Raw genomic sequence first — 18,932 nt, forward strand, 5'->3', positions numbered from 1 at the left:
TATGGAGCACTATTCATTAGAATTAAATTGATGAGGACATTTATTTCAACTTAATAATGCTTAATATTGTTTTCACATTATATGAGATTGTACTGATGCTAATTATGGAAAGGGGAAATAAAAGAGAAATTTAAACATATTGATGTCCAGGTACATTTTTTTTTTTCATTTACCTGACTCTAGGTATATAGCCTGATTTGACTTGAATAGAATTGCCAAGTAGCACAAAGGATGCAAGTTAACTTCAGTTTAAGTGAATAACATTCCAAGTTATTTGTTACATTCCAACATGGGACAGTACCTACAGTATATTGGCTGACTTGGGAAATCATCTCTATGGTTCTCTTGACCTGCTTTCAAGATTCATTACATTGCTGTTGTAATTGTATTAACTCAAAAGTGTATTACAAATCTAGAACATGTCTTTTTGTACTCTACACACTTTCTCCTTTTTCAATGAAAGAGAAGACATGGGGCAATATAAAACCCTTATGTCTCTACTCAAAGAAAAATACACATTTTCAAATTTGTTCTTTTTTCAATGCCATAATCATGAACAATGTAAATTTATTTTTTCCTGAAAAAAATGATTCCAGAAAAAGTTAACCTTTAATGGTTTACAAAGGGGAGACAATCACTATTTAATGCTTTTAAGTATGGTAAAGCTGAGATGACTTAATTATACCATTTATGTTAATGAGAACATTCTCTGATCACTAATTATAATCTGGTTACAAAAATAGTACCATGATGTACTTTGCTATTGTAGTATTTATCCCTTCTGTTAGGTAATTAGCATTAAGAAGAGCAACATATTGGAACACAGCAATTTAAGGTGACAAAAATTGCTGGAATAGTATCACATATAGTCCTTTGGAGATTTCTTGTAGTACTTTTAATGTAAATTTTGATGGGCTATTAGTTTTCATTAATGGTAGTTTGAGTACTTACAGAAGACAACTATGTACTATACTTAGTGCTGGGCAAACTGCCTGGATATATTTCATATATTACTGTTACTTTAATGAATAGTGTTATGGCAATTAGAAGACTGATGGCTTAGAAAATTTAGGTGGATATATTTGAAGTTCTTTGCACTAAATGACATTGCTTGGTGTACGATAAAAAGTACCTTATCCTTTTTTGAAAAGTATGATTTGAAAGGAGAATTACTTTAAATATATAGCATAATTATAGTGCATTTAAAGTAAACTGATTTCTATATATCAAATTACAGACAGAGATGCAATAGAAGTAACAATTACATCACTAGATCTTTTGCTGAAAAATAGATATAAACACAGTTTTTTAGTAAATAGAATATCTTTTGAATTTTTTAATTGATATGTTAGCTTTTTATTACTTGTGTGTTTTTAAGCAGAACACACATAATCCAAGTATAAAAACAATAATAATTACGTAAATATCTAATATAAATGCACTGATGATCATTTGTATATCTATGAGAATTAACATTTTTTTAAACCTTGAGATACAACTGGGGTTATTTTTCTGTTTTTAAAGATTCTAAATTAAAAGAACCATTTTCGGGCAGCCTGGGTGGCTCAGTGGCTTGGCACTGCCTTCAGTCCAGGGCCTGATCCTGGAGACCTGGGATCGAGTCCCACGTCGGGCTCCCTGCATGGATGGAGCCTGCTTCTTCCTCTGCCTGTGTCTCTGCCTCTCTCTGTGTGTCTCTCATGAATAAATAAATAAAATCTTTAAAAAAAACATTTTCAAGCTTTATATTCCATCTTTCTTGAATGTTTTCTACTGAGTAATACCTTATAGATATATGATCTGGTACCTAGAGATCACTCTCTCAAAAAAAGTCAGGCTGTTTTTTTGTGTTTTGGTTTTTATAATAAGTTAATATTCTTTCTAAATACAGATCATTTTAACTGGCATAATACAATTGCATAAACATATAAATCATTAAAGCTCTTAATTTTAAAACAATTGAAATTAAAGCAACAAAGAGTTCTTCAAAGTTAAATGTTCTAAAAAACCATAATTATTTTCTTCATATGATTAATTTTATGTTTTTTTAATTTCTATAAACATTAACCATAACAGCTTGAAATAATCATATTTACTAGAAATTTCTCTTCTTAAGATATATAATTATTAATAGTAACATTGTATGTAATAAATTGGAAATAAAGTAAAACACATGGGGCAGAACTAATTCCATCATCATTAAGAATTTCATAAACATGAAAGCTAAAATCTTTAGAGAAGTAAAGTTATTGTAGATTTCTACTCCTAGCTCATACTGTAAGCATAAGTTAACTATATATTCTATTGTAGTAGACTACTTTAGTGGCAGCACATGAAATGTCATGTATTTTTTAAGCAGAATAAAACTTTCATGGAGGGGGAAAATAAATTAAATCACTATAGCAATAAAAAAAAATAGGCTCTTCATCTAAAAGTAATAGGTGTTCAAAAATATGGTTAAACAGTCAATTTTTACTTCCTGTTCTTTCTTCCTTACATGTTCTTCCCCCACATACCTGAATGACTCATTCCCTCACTTCCTTCAGATTTCTCCTCAACTGTCATTTTCCAGGGAAAATTGCTATGACCTCTCCACGCAAAATTGACATTTTTCTGGCGCCTTCTCCTCAGCTTAACTCTGCACTCCTTATTCTTATGCCATGGTTGAATTTTCTCCATTAGTAGCTTCCATCACCTGACAAACTTTATTTCTCTTGTGTATTTGCTTATACATTTGTTTTCTCCCACTGGGAATATCAGTCCCTTAATGATGGATTTGTTACCTGCTGTAAGTTCTGTTGACTCTCTAGCACCTAAATTAGTGCCTGGCTCATAATAATCACTTGGCAAATTGTTGAATGAGTAAACGAGTTGAAATTGGGACAAATAAATTGCTATCTGCATTATAATACAAAATATATAAGACTAAGATATGTATAAACATAGAGACCCAAGTCCAGACTCTTTTTTTATTAAGTTACACTTAAAATAAAGAAAACAGAAAGAATATTTTTGATAGAGGTTTCTCAACCTCAGCACTACTAGCATTTTGAGCCAAATAGTTCCTTGTTATGGAAGGCTACCCTGTGCCTTTTAAGATGTGTACCAGTATCCCTGTTTTACACCCACTAGAATGAGAGCAGCAACCTCTCATTCCAGTAGTTGTGACAATCCAAAATGTTTTCAGACATTCATTCCCAAATGTTGCTTGGTGGATAAAATTGCCTTTGGTTGAGAATAACTTGCATAGTGAAAAGAGATCTAGCTTTGGAGTTAGAATTATGTTGGAATCCCTCTTTAACTTTGGACAATCTGCATTGTTTGCAGCAATAACCCTGCAGTCAGAATGTCTTCTTTGCATGGTCACCGTGACCATTAGCACTAATATGTTTATCTTTAGGGAGTAGATGGTCTGCAAATAATAGTTAGAGGTGAGCAGTGCTGCATAATGGATAAAAATATAATTTAAAAAATATATCTGAATCTGTATTTTCAACTAAAGATATGCATGCATGTGATAAAAATTGGAGCAGTCTCTATAGCATTTTTGAACCTAGCTGTTGCTAATTAAAAATTCATTTTGGCTAATAGTTCAAACCAATATATAGATTTATCTCATATTTAATAGCTGCACTATATTTCACTATACAGGTATTTCATGATTCACTTGGCTAGTCATTTATAATAGATAGACAGGTTTTATCCCTTGACTTTTCTAATCACAAGTAAAACTTCAAAGTATATTCTTGCATACATCCCAGTGCCCATATATCATAGTGTAACTATGTCTACAGGACAAATTCCTAGAAGAAACACAGACTTTAAAGTCTAAGAATCATGGACTAGGAAGCTTGCTACACTATTTATTAACTATGTAACCCTGGGTGATTAATTTAGGCTAGCTGAGCCTCTGGTGGGACCTGTGGAATAAGCAGTGTTAATTGTACCTGTCTCAGGAGATTGCTGTGAGAATTACATGAGGTAGGATTTTTAAATTAAATACTAGAATGCTTTATTTATTTAAACTGTCAATTAATATTATTAAATAGAATAATGCTGTTAGGCCCAGCTGTGGAAGATTACCCTGAAGAGCCTAAACCATTCCAAATACTAAAGTTTTCATTTCATTTTGGAAGTCTTTTATTTGTGGGTGTTTATGAGTATTTTATGTTCTTCTGCTGTTAAGCTGTTTAGTTTCTCTGAGAACAAACACAATCCAATATAACCCATCTCTTCCTGCATTTCTATATGCATATGTATATATAATAAGTGCCAGAAATAATTGACTATATTTTATACATTTATCTTATTACTCATTTTTCTCTTTCCAATTTAAATCATTATATTATAAAATATTTTCTTTTAAAGTTTATTTCAATGCATCCTTAAATTCTACATTTATGATTGTGATCATTTTGCATAAACATTCATGCTTTGAAAATATATTTTGATTGCTGTGGCAGATGTTTTTGCATGTAGTTGGTCATTGTTTTATTTATTCATACATTCTATTACTACTTACTGAAATGTACTCAGTGTAAAGCATCTTGCTGTCTGTCATGAATGATGCATATATGAATAAAATGTCCCAAATTATGGAGAAGTGAGACAGATTCACACATTAGAAAAGACAGGAAAAAAATCCACTACATTAGGAAAATATAAAGGGGTCCAGAGGGGAGAAAAATCTCAAATTACATGAAGGCAAAGTTGAAATAGGCCTTGAAGGATGGCATTTCACCCATTAGGGTAGCTGATAAATATGGAAAATAGTCAAGGAACAAGAAATAGCAAGACAGAGAGAAGTAAGTAGGGTATAAATAGATACAGGGGACCTCTGTTGGATGTATCACATCTGACTGACAGGAAACAAGGGTAGAGGTGGATCACATGAACAACCAAGTTGTGACCAGGAATACTCCTCCCAGTATTGGAAACTGAACTTCAGTCAGTACCTCAGGTGAATTCCAGGGTAGTGAATGTTCACAAATCTCATTGGCCCTAAATTTCTTTTTCTGGAAGGTGAGACTAATACTGCTTTGGCTTCTAACACATCTTACTGACTCTGGGTTCCTTTATCTATAAAATGAAACTAATAATACTCTCATAACCTTTGGTGAGTGAAAAGGAGTTAAGTTGTGAGTGCTTTTCAGACCCTGAAATGTTATGGCTAACAAGGGGGTGCCACAGCTGGTCTGAACATAGCAGATCTTGATAGTTTGGAGACTGGAGATTCAGAGTGAAAAAAGGTTAAGGGGCCATTCATTAGTCCAAACAAAAAGTTCTTAAGAATTTAGCTAGACAAAAAAAAAAAAAAAGAATTTAGCTAGACTGTGAAAGAAAAACCAACAGACCAAACAAACAGTGAAACAAATAAAGGGGGGTTGAGCTGTCAATTATAAAGGAAGACTGTCAATCCAAGGGACAGAGAAAGGGGTTGATAAAAGATTTTTAAAAAGAAGCAAAGGAAGGACGGGTGGGAGGGAAAACTTTCACAAAAAACATGGGCTTGATTGAAACTAAGTTTTAGCCTTTTTTGCATTCAGAGGGAGAGAAATATTTGGCAAGCTTTGATTTAAAAACCAAACAAGCCAACAAAACCCTGCACTTGACAACATGTAAAGTGGACTTGCACTGTACAAAACAGGAAATTACTCCTTAAGGTGGATTATTAAAGTTAAGAATTTGTAAGTTATCAGACCTGTTCCTTGTCATACAAAGACAGCATATATGATCCCTCACACTAAATTTTACTTTGAACTTCTGAGTCCTCAGTATAAGGACTGTAGCAAGACTAAAATGCACCACCCTCACAGCCTGTCACTTGCCATCATTTACAGTATCTCATAGGTGCCATAACAACCTGCCACGATAATTCATTTTAAGAAGTAAAGTAGAAAAAAAAAAGGCTTTCGATGATTTCTGCATGCCAGTTTTACTGAGTTGTTTGTTGTATATATATTTTTCCACATTCCTATCATTATTTATAAGGTATATTATCTATCTGAGGACAATAATAAGTATGCAAACTGAGTACTAGATATGCTTTATTTTTAATAAATCCTAACATCAGTCATTATATCAAGTAATATCTTGCTGAAAAGAATACAGATACATATAAAAAAATCAGCCAAGAAAGCGTAAATGTTACTGTAGGTAAAAACTTTTTTTTTTTTTTTTTTTTTGCCATAAGCTTAGCATTTCTTTCCTCGGGTCAGCAGGGAGACAATTGTAACTGCTTTGTTGTAGAAACTCTCCTGGGAAGATGGGAAACACCTCTTCTGCAACAATATTAACACCGTATTCATTCTTAAGCAAATAAATATGAACTTCTCTGATACTCAGATGGTTCTGGATGCATTTTAATCTGTCAGCCTTGGCTTTCCCATGACAAACTATCCATGTGCTGAGACTCTCCACAGCAGCTATTATGATGACCTCAAATCTGTGAAGTGAACCTATGAAAAGTATAATCAAATATCCGTAGGAATTCTATTTGTTAAAGCCTTCCAAGGGCTCTTGAAAGAGCAAATTAATTTATTTGGTTAACACTGACTTAAAACAAGTGTGTGCATAACCAAATAAAGAGAAGTGAAAAGCCAACTTTTTACTCAGTAAAAAGGGTTGAGTTTGTTTTTGATAGGAGACTGAAAATGCACATGAAACGTGCCTTTCTCTCCTTTATTGATCCTAACAGTAGCCCCAATTCAATATCCTTCTCATATTTACATATTAAGCCTATTCGGGCAAATTGTTACTTGAAACAGATCAATAGTATGATATATTTAAACTATGATTGAGAACAGAAAAAATCAGCTGAGAGAATTTAGGTATTCATAGAAAATGCATAATTAAAGATTTTTTTTTTTTTGCCTTTACCTGTGACTCAATCTTTTATTTTTAAAGAGAAGTTAGCTAAGTTTTGCAAGTGATTTTAAGATTAGATAGTTACTTAGATATTTATAAAAAGTAAAAGCTAGGGGATCCCTGGGTGGCTCTGCGGTTTGGTGCCTGCCTTTGGCCCAGGGCGTGATCTGGGTGCCACGTTAGCTTTTGCTTTTTTTTTAAATATTCATTTTATTTATTTATGATAGACATAGGGAGAGAGAGACGCAGAGACACAGGAGGAGGGAGAAGCAGGCTCTATGCCTGGAGCCCAAAGTGGGACTTGATTCCTGATCCCGGGTCTCCAGGATCACACCCTGGGCTGAAGGTGGCGCTAAACCACTGAGCCACCCAGGGATCCTTTTAGGGGCTGCCCTAAAAGCTAATTCTAAGACAAGAAACCTAAGCAATTCTATATTGTAAACATTCACTGAATTCTCAATTAAAAGTCAAAATAGAATAATTTTGCCTAACAACTAGAATAGATTCTTATGAACTCTGGTTAGTATAACTTCAGAATGAATATTATTTTTATTGACGATTTTTGCTGTCTCTCCTGTATTGCTTCAACTTAATCAATGATTTATTTGCAACAATTTCTTGTACCCTGGATCAACCCATTATCAATAAAATCATACAAGGTTTTTAAGACTTTGTAACTCATATGGTCAAGGCTCATATTTTTTGCAGAATAGAAAATGAAAGACTACAGTTCAGTAATTGTCCCAAATCCATAGATTTTTAGTGAATAGTAGAAATCTCGAGCACACTTTTTAAATTGGTAAATATAATGACCTTAATGATTTCTTATGTTACTGTTTTATTTAACTCTATGATTTAATCACATAATAAAGATTACTTATCTATTTTGTATCTAAACACTGACTTGGTAGAGAGGCCCAGGGAAGGCTGACCCAAGATGGGCCACTTTGGCATAAAGATTATTTTGAGTTAAAAGCAATCAAAACACAGCAAATGCAGGAAAAGCTCTTTGCCTTCTACACAACTGCCTAAATTTACATTAGAAGGAAGAGCCCCCCTCCCCCCCCCCATATAGGAAGAGAACTATTAACAGAGATTCCCCTTTACCTAAATAACTTATCTGCAATAATAGAGCAACCTGGTTTTTCTAAACCTTTCCTTTCTCCTTGTTAGTGAGCTACTTCCCCTTTGTAGCCTCAGGCCCCTCCTCCTCTCCTTAGCCCAGATAACCTCATGTTGCCTCTTTGCCTTTGGAATTTCACATCTGTGTAGATTCCTTGTACGTACACCTATTAAATTTGATTTTCTCCTGTTAATCTGTCTCATGTCACTTTGATTCTAAGTCTAGCTAGAAGGATCACAGGGCAGAGGAAGGTCTTTCTCTCAGACAACATTCAAGAAGAATCTGCCATGTTAACTTTGGACTTCTTATCTGTAAATACCATCGTAAAGACAATTTCCAAAGGTCATTTAGCACCATAAAACAAAACAAAAATTAGATGTGCAACTGAATCTCAATGAAACTACCTGCATCTTCAGTGGAGAGTAGCAAAGAACAATGAATAAAAAGCTCGTAAGATGTGAGTGTGGGGTGAAGTTGTAAATTCAAGCTTATTCCCCTTATAGTACCCAGAACTCAAATTCTTGACCTAGAAAAGCTTGATAAATTACTCCCTGACACATTTTAATGGACCATATCATGATCAGCCTGTGATTAAATAAGATGCTGACCATTAAATCCACAAATGCCAAGGATTTTCAATAGAGACATACAGATTTCTTCAAGTTTGCTTATGTAGTTCTCATACCCTCACTTCTATTCTAAATCTATGGTCCATTTGCCCCTGATCCTCCCTGCCACACTCAAAAAAAAAAAAAAAAATACAAACTACAGTAAGTTATCATCCTATTTCCTGAATTCCCTCTTATTTTCTTCAAATACCAATAATTATTTCAGCCAGTTCATTTGCTTTATTTGTTGTGTCTTTCCTCTCAGTACCATGCATTGTTTTTTCTAACTTTCACTTCAATGTGAATACAATGTACACTTCGCTCTCAAACTGCATATGCTGACAGTGAAAAGGAATACAATGTTAAATATAATCAATAAATAACCCACAAACCCTAATTTTAGTCAGTTGTTTCAACCTCATTTTCACAAGGACACTTGAGGATGAATGGTGACTTGATTAACTTAAGTTTACCTCACTGTCTCCTGCAGGCATTAACAATCAGGAAAATGCCAGCTGGACATTAGTGGCCTTAACTCCATCCTCTTCTCTCAATAATTCAAAGCCATCAGTATAAATGATGACGATCAAACCAGAGGTGAGAACTAACTGGTGTTCTCTGGGCTGAATCAAGTACACCCATCCATGGTTTTTGTGATGGTTGTTTTTGTTAGTTTCCTTGATTCGTATAGTGTTAATTTTCACAACTAATCTATACAGTATGTTAGCCTGCATTTTTTTTAAATATTACTACTTGTTAACATTTAAAAATTATGAGATTTTTGTTTTGTTTTGTTTTACCTGGATTTTTTGCCTTCCTTGCAAAATGAAAGATCTGGCACGACTGTTTAATGTTCTTTATGGCAAAAACAAGTGGAGTTGAGAGATGAGGCATTAGTTTTCTCTAGTTTTATCATACTTCCTGTCATTCCCGTTTGAGTCTGGATATGAAGCTTAGACTTAGTTTCTACTGACTGTCGTGTTGGAACGATTGGGTTTTATTATACCTAACACACTTTACTATTCACAATTGTTTTGATTCTATTAAGTAAGTATTTGATTTTGTAATTCTGTTCATAAATGAATGAGTTCTGTAGATAGAATGAAATGTAGACTATATCTCTTGCTGTTTTAACAAATACCCCCAAAACTTAGTATTTTAAAACAATAAACACTTATCGTGTCACATAGTTTCTGTGGGTCAGGAGTTTGGGAGCAGGCATATGGGTCGTTCTGGCTTAGGGTCCTTCTTGATGTTGCTATAATGCATTGGCTTGGCTACAGTCATCTGAAATGTTAACTGAGATGGAGGTTCTACTTTCAAGATGACACACTCATATAGCTACTGGCTGAATGTCTCAGTTCCTTGCTGTGTGGACTTTTCCATTGGTCTGTGTGGATGACCTCATGACATGTCAGCTGGCTTTGTCCTGAGTGAGCCATCCAAGAAAGAAAGGACAAGGAGGAAGGCTCTTGCCTTTTTATGATGTTGTGTCTAAAGTCATATACCATCACATTTGTCTCATTTTATTCATGAGAAATGAGTCACTAAGTGTAACCCACATTTACGGGGACAGAAATTAAGTTGTACTTCTTGCAAGAAGTATCAAACTGTTTGTGAAATCAAGATAGAGCAATCTTGATTTGGGGGTCTTGGACTTGGTTATATCATCAAATAATTGCTTTACTTATATCTAGGTATTACCAAATACTTTCTACTTTACCTGATTTTTTTTTTCAAGATTTTATTTGTTTATTCATGAAATACACACAGAGAAAGAGAGGCAGAGACATAGGTAGAGGGAGAAGTAGGCTTTCTGTGGGGAGCCTGATGTAGGACTCGATCTCAGGACTCCGGGATCATGACCTGAGCCAAAGGCAGAAGATCAACCACTGAGCCATCCAGGTGCCCCTGCTTTACCTGATCTTAATATTTCAAAGTACTTTTCAGTTTATTTTGTATATATTATTCTAAGTAAAACTGAGAACTCTAAATAGTTATAATTTATAATCTTTGAGATTTGAAAAAATGGTAAGAAGTATCTAAAGAGATTTTCTCATTCATTTTAGGAAAACTACTTTTAAATTTTAGCAAAATACAAACTTTCAGTTAGTTATCTATTGCCGAGATAGTATACCTAGGTAGTATACTCTGGTGTGTGACCTGTAGCTTCATAGCACAATTATTTCCTTGTTTTCTAGATGTGTAATTTCAGTATTACTGTAGGCAAATAGCTTCTTAAACATTTATAGCTATAATCATCAGTAATTCCCCAGATAGTAAGTTGTAAAGTTCTTCTGTTTTACTTTTGCATTGCCTTTTTTTTATATGACTATAATACTTAGTCTCAGCAGGAAACAGGTCATCACCCTTTATTCCATCCTCAAAGAAAATGAGTGCAGATTCCTTAAAAAAAGGGGGAGTGGGGATCTGAACAGCAGAGCAACTTCAGAGCCAAGCTAGGGAATTTTATAAAATAGAAGTTTCCCTGCTGCTTCTCTAAGGTACTGTTCTTTAAGTTTTAAACCTCTGAACTAATGATGCATTTTGATATATCCATTGAATGCATTGTTGACAATGGAGGCATTAGTAAGTTTTATTATATTAATTTTTATCTTTTAGGCTTGATCAAATTATGGTGGCAGGGAGGAGTATAGATACATGGCCTTTCACTTGCTAAAATAATTTCAATTTATGCAAAGTTGGATTCCGATGCAGTGCTGATGCCATATCAGTTTCACGGTGCTGACACAGTATAGGCATTATGATTTCTCCCAAATTATCTCTCTCCTATTTTATCAGGGAACAAAACTACCTGACTTTATTTTATTTTGCTACAAGGGATTACTGCTCCATTTTTGAGACTTTGTTTACAGCATCAAGTTCTGTAAGTTTGGTATTCATTTTCTACTAAGTGCAGGGTGGGTGGCAATCACATTACCAGAAATAAACCTTTACAAACCTTTCTATTTTTCTATGAGGAAATGATTTTTATAGTGTATATATAAATATATATATATATATATATATACACATACATGTATATAAGTATATATATTCACTAAGAAGTCAAAGAAGTTTTTTGAAATGTTTTAACATTTTTCCCTCTAATTTATTGTGTTCCTTGGCCATATTACTTGCTAGTTTGGGTTGATTTCATAAGGTATGTTAGAATTCAATTTTTGAAAACATAATGTGGGTGGTGATTTGGGGATTGTTGCAGAATTTAAACTCTGCTATTTCTACTCTGGTAATTTGAAATACATACAAATACACATAAAACAAAACTCTTGTTAATGTGGCAAAGCTGAGTAAAATAAAATAACCTTATTTTCCTTATTGCCTTGTAAGAAAATTATAAATAAATTTGTGCTTTAAAATAACCTACTTGTCAGATACAATCTGTATGTGTTAATATGTGAGTGTAACTTCTGAAAACACATAATGAAAAGAATGGAAACATCATGTTCTACAAACAATATAGGAATTGTCTAAAGACTAGAAAACAAATTGGGACATTATTAAAAATAAGCTTTTTTTTTTTTTTTTACAATTTTAAATTCCTCCTCTGAAGAAAAACTCTTAAAAAAAAAAAAAAAAGGAAAAAGAAAAGAAAAACACTGGGGATCGCTGGATGGCTCAGCAGTTTAGCTCCTGCTTTTGGCCCAGGGCGCGATCCTGGGGTTCTGGGATCGAGTTCCACATTGGGCTCCCTGCATGGAGCCTGCTTCTCCTTCTGCCTGTGTCTCTGCCTCCCTCTCTCTGTGTGTCTCTCATGAATAAATAAATAAAATCTTAAAAAAAAAAACACTAATTCTAAGAAATAATTAGAAAAAAATGGTGAAAATGATAGCATGAAGACAGCCGTTTAGCATGATATCATGATAGCATATTATGTCATATATCTGCAAGTGGTAAAATCCGAGAGTGCTTTAAGATCAAATTAAGTGACACTAGACTCTATCTTTGATATTTGTATAAAAATCTACTTTCTCAAAAGTTTATTCCCATACATTTCTATGTGATTCTCACAACAACTTTGTTATTAAGGCAAATATATTTATTACCTGTAATTCTCAGCTATTGAAACTGAAATATTCTTCATGATTAACAATTGATTGAAACAATCTCTTTTCTCTCTCTCTCTCACAGAATGTTGTTCAGTTTTGTTTTGAGAAGTGTCCATGTTTATATTTATATTTCAGAGACAAGTACACTGTCTACTTAAAAGATTTTAAATACATGTTAAACTGAACTGAATTTTAATTTTTTCCTACATCCCAGATTCATCCTGTTTAAATAATAATTTGCAATATCTACACCTTATTCACTTTCATTCAGATATTTTAAATCTAATTGAAATAAAAGGTGATAAAAAGCACTTTGTTTTAGTAGAGAATAAATTTTCATATCCTTCTCAATAACTATTTACTTTTAAACCTTATTATTATTATTTTTTAATTTACTTATTTATTCATTAGAGACATGGAGAGAAAGGCAGAGACACAGCCAGAGGGAGAAGCAGGCTCCATGCAAGGAGCCCGATGCAGGACTCAATCCTGGATCCTTGGATCACGCTCTAAGCTGAAGGCAGATGCTTAACCCCTGAGCCACCCAGGTGTCCCAAAACTTTATATACTAACTAACAGTCATTAGTGAAAACAAAACCAAAAATAATTAACATTCAATGTGGGAAATGACAAAAGGTGATGACTGTAGAATATTGATTTAAAAGATTTATTACCTATATAAGCATTTAGAAATATATTTGCATTGATATTTCATAGTATTTATACATCTATATAATTATATACACATATATACACACAAATACATATATGCTATCCTGAATACCTCATATTTAGAATTGCTAATATGAAATCAGTTTTCTGATTTCCTGTAGTCAAACATAACTACTGAGAGTCTATGTGGGAGATTTAATCCTGTATTGCTGACCTACCATGAATGTCAGTTTAGAGCCAGTCATTCATTAAGTAAAGCCATAGCCATCTTACCAAAAAGCATGTCTTTTTGATATCTACTCTTACATCTTTCCTAAAACACAAACAATTTTGTATTAAAACTCATATTTCAAAAATCCACTTCTAATATCAATACAGTAGAAGTTGATTATTTGTTCTTGAAAAGCCATACCCCCCTGCTAGCTTCCTAATTGGCTTACTCATCTAGAATCTTTTTTTTCCCCCAAAGACTGAACCAGAACAAATGGAAATGAGGCTCAAATTAGTAAGGCTACTCATCTCTAAAAATAAGAAAATTATTTGTGGGAGAATAATTTCATTCTTTGGTCAATGGGCCCTGTGGCCTTGTTTTTTGAATTATCTGTGTGGATCAAGCTATCCTTGATAAGCAGAGATAAGCCAGATTTGACTTTATTTTGACAAATACATGAGGCCCTTACACTTTAGAACACTGCAGTAGAACAAAGAAAATAATCATAAAATAATACAAGTCACAGGCAAGAATCAATAAAGTAAAGTAAAGTTTGTATTGCTAACAGCACAAAAGTCCCTGTTCTGGATAATCTTATAAGTATGTTTGCTAAGGTTAAAAAAAAAAAAAAAGAAGAAGAGGAGGAAGAAGAAGAAGAAAAAAAAAAAAAACTCTCATAGAGATGTGTAATTTGAATGTGCTTCTGGTGTTAATGGAGCCTTAACTTTTCTAAGCTTTTAACAGGTCATAATTAATCAACCCCCGATCAATACCGAGCATCCTCACTATAGAACCATTGCACTTACCCATGATGGTTAGGGCTGTAGCTTTTGTTAATTCTTCTTTCATTGACTCTATTACTTCTAAATTACCACCATCCAGGTTGCATCTATTTATGGTTCCATTTCCCGAACTGATCCAATAAAGCTTGTTTTCCACGTAGTCTATCGATAGACCTGTAATTAAATTATACAACTTAAACATAACAGTAGCCATTTAAATAGTAATGTTCACCTACCACTAGATTTGAGGGGAAAAAATAAGTTGCAAGCTTAGATTTTTGTCTTTAAAAATAAGACCTGGCTAATAGGGAAATATACTGTTTTAACTATCTGTGGAACAATATACTTTTATAGGCACTTAAGCGTTATCTCTGTTGATACTCAAAACAATCTTGTGACACTGAGAGCAATGGCTGTCTTATTTCATGAATAAGAAAAATAGTACCCAGAATAGTTAAGAAATCTATTTGAGTCCATAGCTAGCAAGTGGACATTACAGAAATTTGAACAAAGTTTCAATTTCCAAATTGAATGCCTGCCCTCTTCACTACACTGCTTTGCCTCAGAAAATTTTAACACATAATAATACTCTTTTGGGAAACTATTATCATTGATGAAATTTTTAATCACCCCCCTTACTTTCAGTAAAATTTACTTTAGGCAGTTTTAGATTCAAGTTGCTGGTTTCAACTATTTTCAAGTAAATACAAAGGTAGAAGAATTTCAAAATATCATAATGTCACTGAAGCATGGGATTAGTTGGGCTTATTTAGGGGCTGTCATGGGGCAATAAACCATCTAGTAAGGGAACCAAGCCAAAGGCATAAGATCATTATCCTTATGTCACAGTATATCACTGTAGGTTAGCTTTATTGTATTTTACGGATAATTTCATATGTTATAGCAGTTTTCATGGTTTTCAAAGGTCTCAGAATATGTGTATTTTTATTACCAAGTGTTCTTGGTATGCTTAATTACTGGCATGTTCAGTAGGCTCAGTGTTCATGTTATAACAATAACTCTGTGGCTCCATATTGGTCTTCTATGATCCACAACTGCTGTGGAAAAGCATATGTGGACATATACTCAGGCATACAGTACACTAAATTATTTCTGGAATCTTCCTCAGAAAATGAATGAAACAAACCACAAAAAAGAAAACAAAACAAAACAAAAACAAAAAACCCCAAACAAAAACCAAACAGCTAAACAAACAAAAACCTTGCCTATTAAAAAAAAAAAAAAAAAAAAAGCAAACAAAACTAAAAATCAACAATTTTCCTTTTAAAAAAGGAAGGAAAGAGACACATGAAAGAATCATATGAGTCCCGGAGCACTGAGAAACAGTTAAATATAGTCCAAATATTTCCAGCTACAGATAGTCTCAATCTAGAGAGTAGAATTGATTTATCAGACCACTTTTAATCAAGTAGAAATAATACTACAAGTCTATATAATATATCAGCTCTTTGTTGATTTATTGGTATGTTTTACTAATAGAAGTCTGGAAGGTACAGAATAAACCTAATAAATAAAATTAGACATTTCAGGGATAAAGTATTCAGATTTTTTTATGACTACTGTGGGTGGCTGGCTTTAAATACTTGAGAAAATAATCAAATAAAAACTATCATATTCATATTATTTGGTATAATATTTTCAGGTTGAAAGTCATCCATCATTCAATTTTTTATGAGATACAGTTTGGCTATTCTGTAAGTACTTTCTGAGTCACCTCCATGAATTTTTTTTCTAGTAACAATAATGGTTTGACCACTTAATGTTCACTTGTGGTCTATTTTGCTTTCTGCTTAGTTGGCTATCTAAATCACCTAATTCTATCTTTAATCAACAATGAAGAATATCTTACTAGAGATTTATGGTACAAAATATATCCCAAGCATTTTACAGTCAAATTTTCAGTAAAAATTGAATTAAATACATTTATGAAGAATTCCTTCTAAGCAGTTATCTATCCCTATGTATTCTAAATTTTATCTTTCAATCAAGTCAAACCAGCAGAGAGCTATCTGCATTTTTAGACCATTGGATTTTTGTTCTTCATTTAATCTGTTGCTCAATTGAGCTCTGGCATTTTGCCCTTGATTTAAATGAAGGATGCTATAAGAAGTAGCCATAGGAAAACCACTGTTACACTTCCCAGGATATAGTGTCTGAAATAACATATCCCATAGTGACCTCTTTATACAAGGACCCAAGGGAGAAATGTCTTTCAGGGCTCTGTGCCAAAAAAAGCTATAGTGGAAAATATAAAATTGTAACTGATCATATTTCTCTCTTTGCTTTTGCTGCAAAGAACCTAAAGAGTCATATTTGTGATCCATCTGCAGAAATTATAAAGGAATTGCATTTACACCACTACCGGCTTCAATAGACTAATCTATTATTTTTCTTCACCTTAATTTTTAAAATCAATATTATTGCCTGGCTTTTCTTAAGGGATTAAATTCATCCAAGATTCCCCAGCCCCCTCCCCTTTTTTAAGGAAAGGGTGCATTAATACCAAATGTGCCCAACTCCAGATTAATACACATGTGCCCAAATGTGTCAGAACTTTCTCATCTACCTAACACTCTATGATTTCTAGACTCTACCATAGGCTGTGGAAAGCAAAATTTTACAGAGCTGGGAAGTTACTGTGTTGGGGTCAGAGTTCCCCAGAGTTTACTACTCAACATTTTCATGGACTTCAAGTGCCTCAAGAAAAGAAATAGTGTGATAGTGAGCTTTTTGATCTTCAATACCGAGCATAATGCCTAGAGAAGAGAAGAAAATTTATAAACACTAAATGCATGAATAGATTACTTAATTAATTCCATTATGAAGATTGTAAGTTGTCTTCAACAAGTTCTGCCTACTAAAGTTGAATTATCACCACAACAGAATTTCTTAATACATTGCCTAAACCCAGATGCTCCGACAAAAGGGAAGAAGGGCAGTAATTCAATAGGTCTACTTGGTATGGCTTTGGGTTTTGCATCAATATTAGGATAGAATAGTTTAGGATTAATCATTTTAAGATTCACAGGAAAAAAATAATTAAGTTCCCATATTAAACTACATATTCATGTGATACATCACCTAGCTACCTATGTGTAGCTTTGCTTCTGTTAAATGTATTAGTTTAACCTCTGATATTCTTGAGCATGTTTATTTCTGGGATTACAAAAGAATTAAAATATTATTTTAAGAGTTTTTTTAAATTTATTTGAGAGAGAGAGAGTATGAGCCAGGGGGAGGAAGGGGAAGAAGCAGACTCCCCACTGAGCAGGAAGCCCGATGTGGGGCTTGATTCTAGGACTCTAAGATTACGATTGGAGCTGAAGGTAGACATTTAACTGACTGAGCCACCCAGGTGCCTTGAATTGAAATTTGTTTAAAATCCTATTATGAATTCAAGAAACTGGTGATGTATGTTTTAAATTCATAGATACATGAATGTTTAGAAGTACGTATTTTTTAAGTGTTTAATGTAAATGTGTTCACAGCATAAGATTTTTTTTTGTCATTCTCATACACTTAGTTCTTAATAACATTGAAGAAATAATTGGTGTCCACTTATTGGAATAATTTCTGAATCCGGTATCTGTTGCACTATTTCAAAAGATGAATCATTAAGCAGTAAACTGATAGTGCTCTGATGCAGTTGAAACTACTCAGTGATTTTAGAATGCTAAATCAATAGCCATGAGAAAACAGAATATGAGTGTGTTTATAAAAGTGTCCTAAAACCTATGCAAAGAAATATGATTATGTTTGCAATAAAAGGTCCTTAGAATTGGTGACAGTGACTGAGATTAAAACATCTTCAAAAGGACTGTGGGATATTTCTGCAGAATATACCACTATTAATATAGACTCATTTTTATAAGACATGTTTATTTTTAATACCATCTGGGTTTGGTATTCAAAAGAATAAACCTAGATTCAATAATATAACAGGTATATCAAAGGAAGAAAAGTCATCATTTAAATTGAAAAACCTTTATGAAAAGAAAAATCTACCTTTTCATTTTTCTTTCCTATTATTGTAAATAGGCAGAGTTAATTCACATGCTTTCATTCTGATCCTGTTTATTTTAGGCCGAAAGTTTCCCTTAATGTATTGTGCTAACATTTTGCCTTAAATAGGCCAGTGTATTTTTTAATTGGGACAATGTAATTTGTCAAAATTATGTAATTGCTCTCATCATAGAAATGCATTGATATAAAAACAACTGCATAATATTTTTTTAGAAAAAATATAGTCTATATTTTCCATATATTACTAAATAAAATTAAATCCACTGAGTTTTGAATTTTGTCATAGTTCAGGGGCACCTGGGTAGCTCAGGAGGTTAAGCATCTGCCTTTGGCTCAGGTTCTGATCTCAAGATCCCAGTCTCAGGGTCCTGGGATCTAGCCCCACGTTGGGCTCTCTGCTCAGTGGGGAGTCTGCTTCTTCCTCTCCCTCTGCTGCTCCCCCTGCTTGTGCTCTATCAAATAAATAAATAAAATCTTTTAAAAAATTTTAAATGCAAATATGTAAAAAAAGGAATCTTTAAAATTAAGGCTTTCTTAAGATGATAATTTCCTAAT

General features: G+C 33.3%; 1 protein-coding gene across 1 annotated transcript in view; it reads right to left on the reverse strand.

Moving 5' to 3' along the window:
• Positions 1-18,932, reverse strand: part of LRP1B (LDL receptor related protein 1B) — a 1,815,754-nt gene that overhangs the window by 509,072 nt on the left and 1,287,750 nt on the right. The window contains exon 32 of the mRNA XM_041739937.1: positions 14,358-14,507. Within this exon, the coding sequence (XP_041595871.1) occupies positions 14,358-14,507 (150 nt within the window). The remainder of the gene's footprint in view (positions 1-14,357; positions 14,508-18,932) is intronic.

Source organism: Vulpes lagopus, chromosome 24, assembly GCF_018345385.1.
Source record: "Vulpes lagopus strain Blue_001 chromosome 24, ASM1834538v1, whole genome shotgun sequence".
NCBI classification, from domain to species: Eukaryota; Metazoa; Chordata; class Mammalia; order Carnivora; family Canidae; genus Vulpes; species Vulpes lagopus.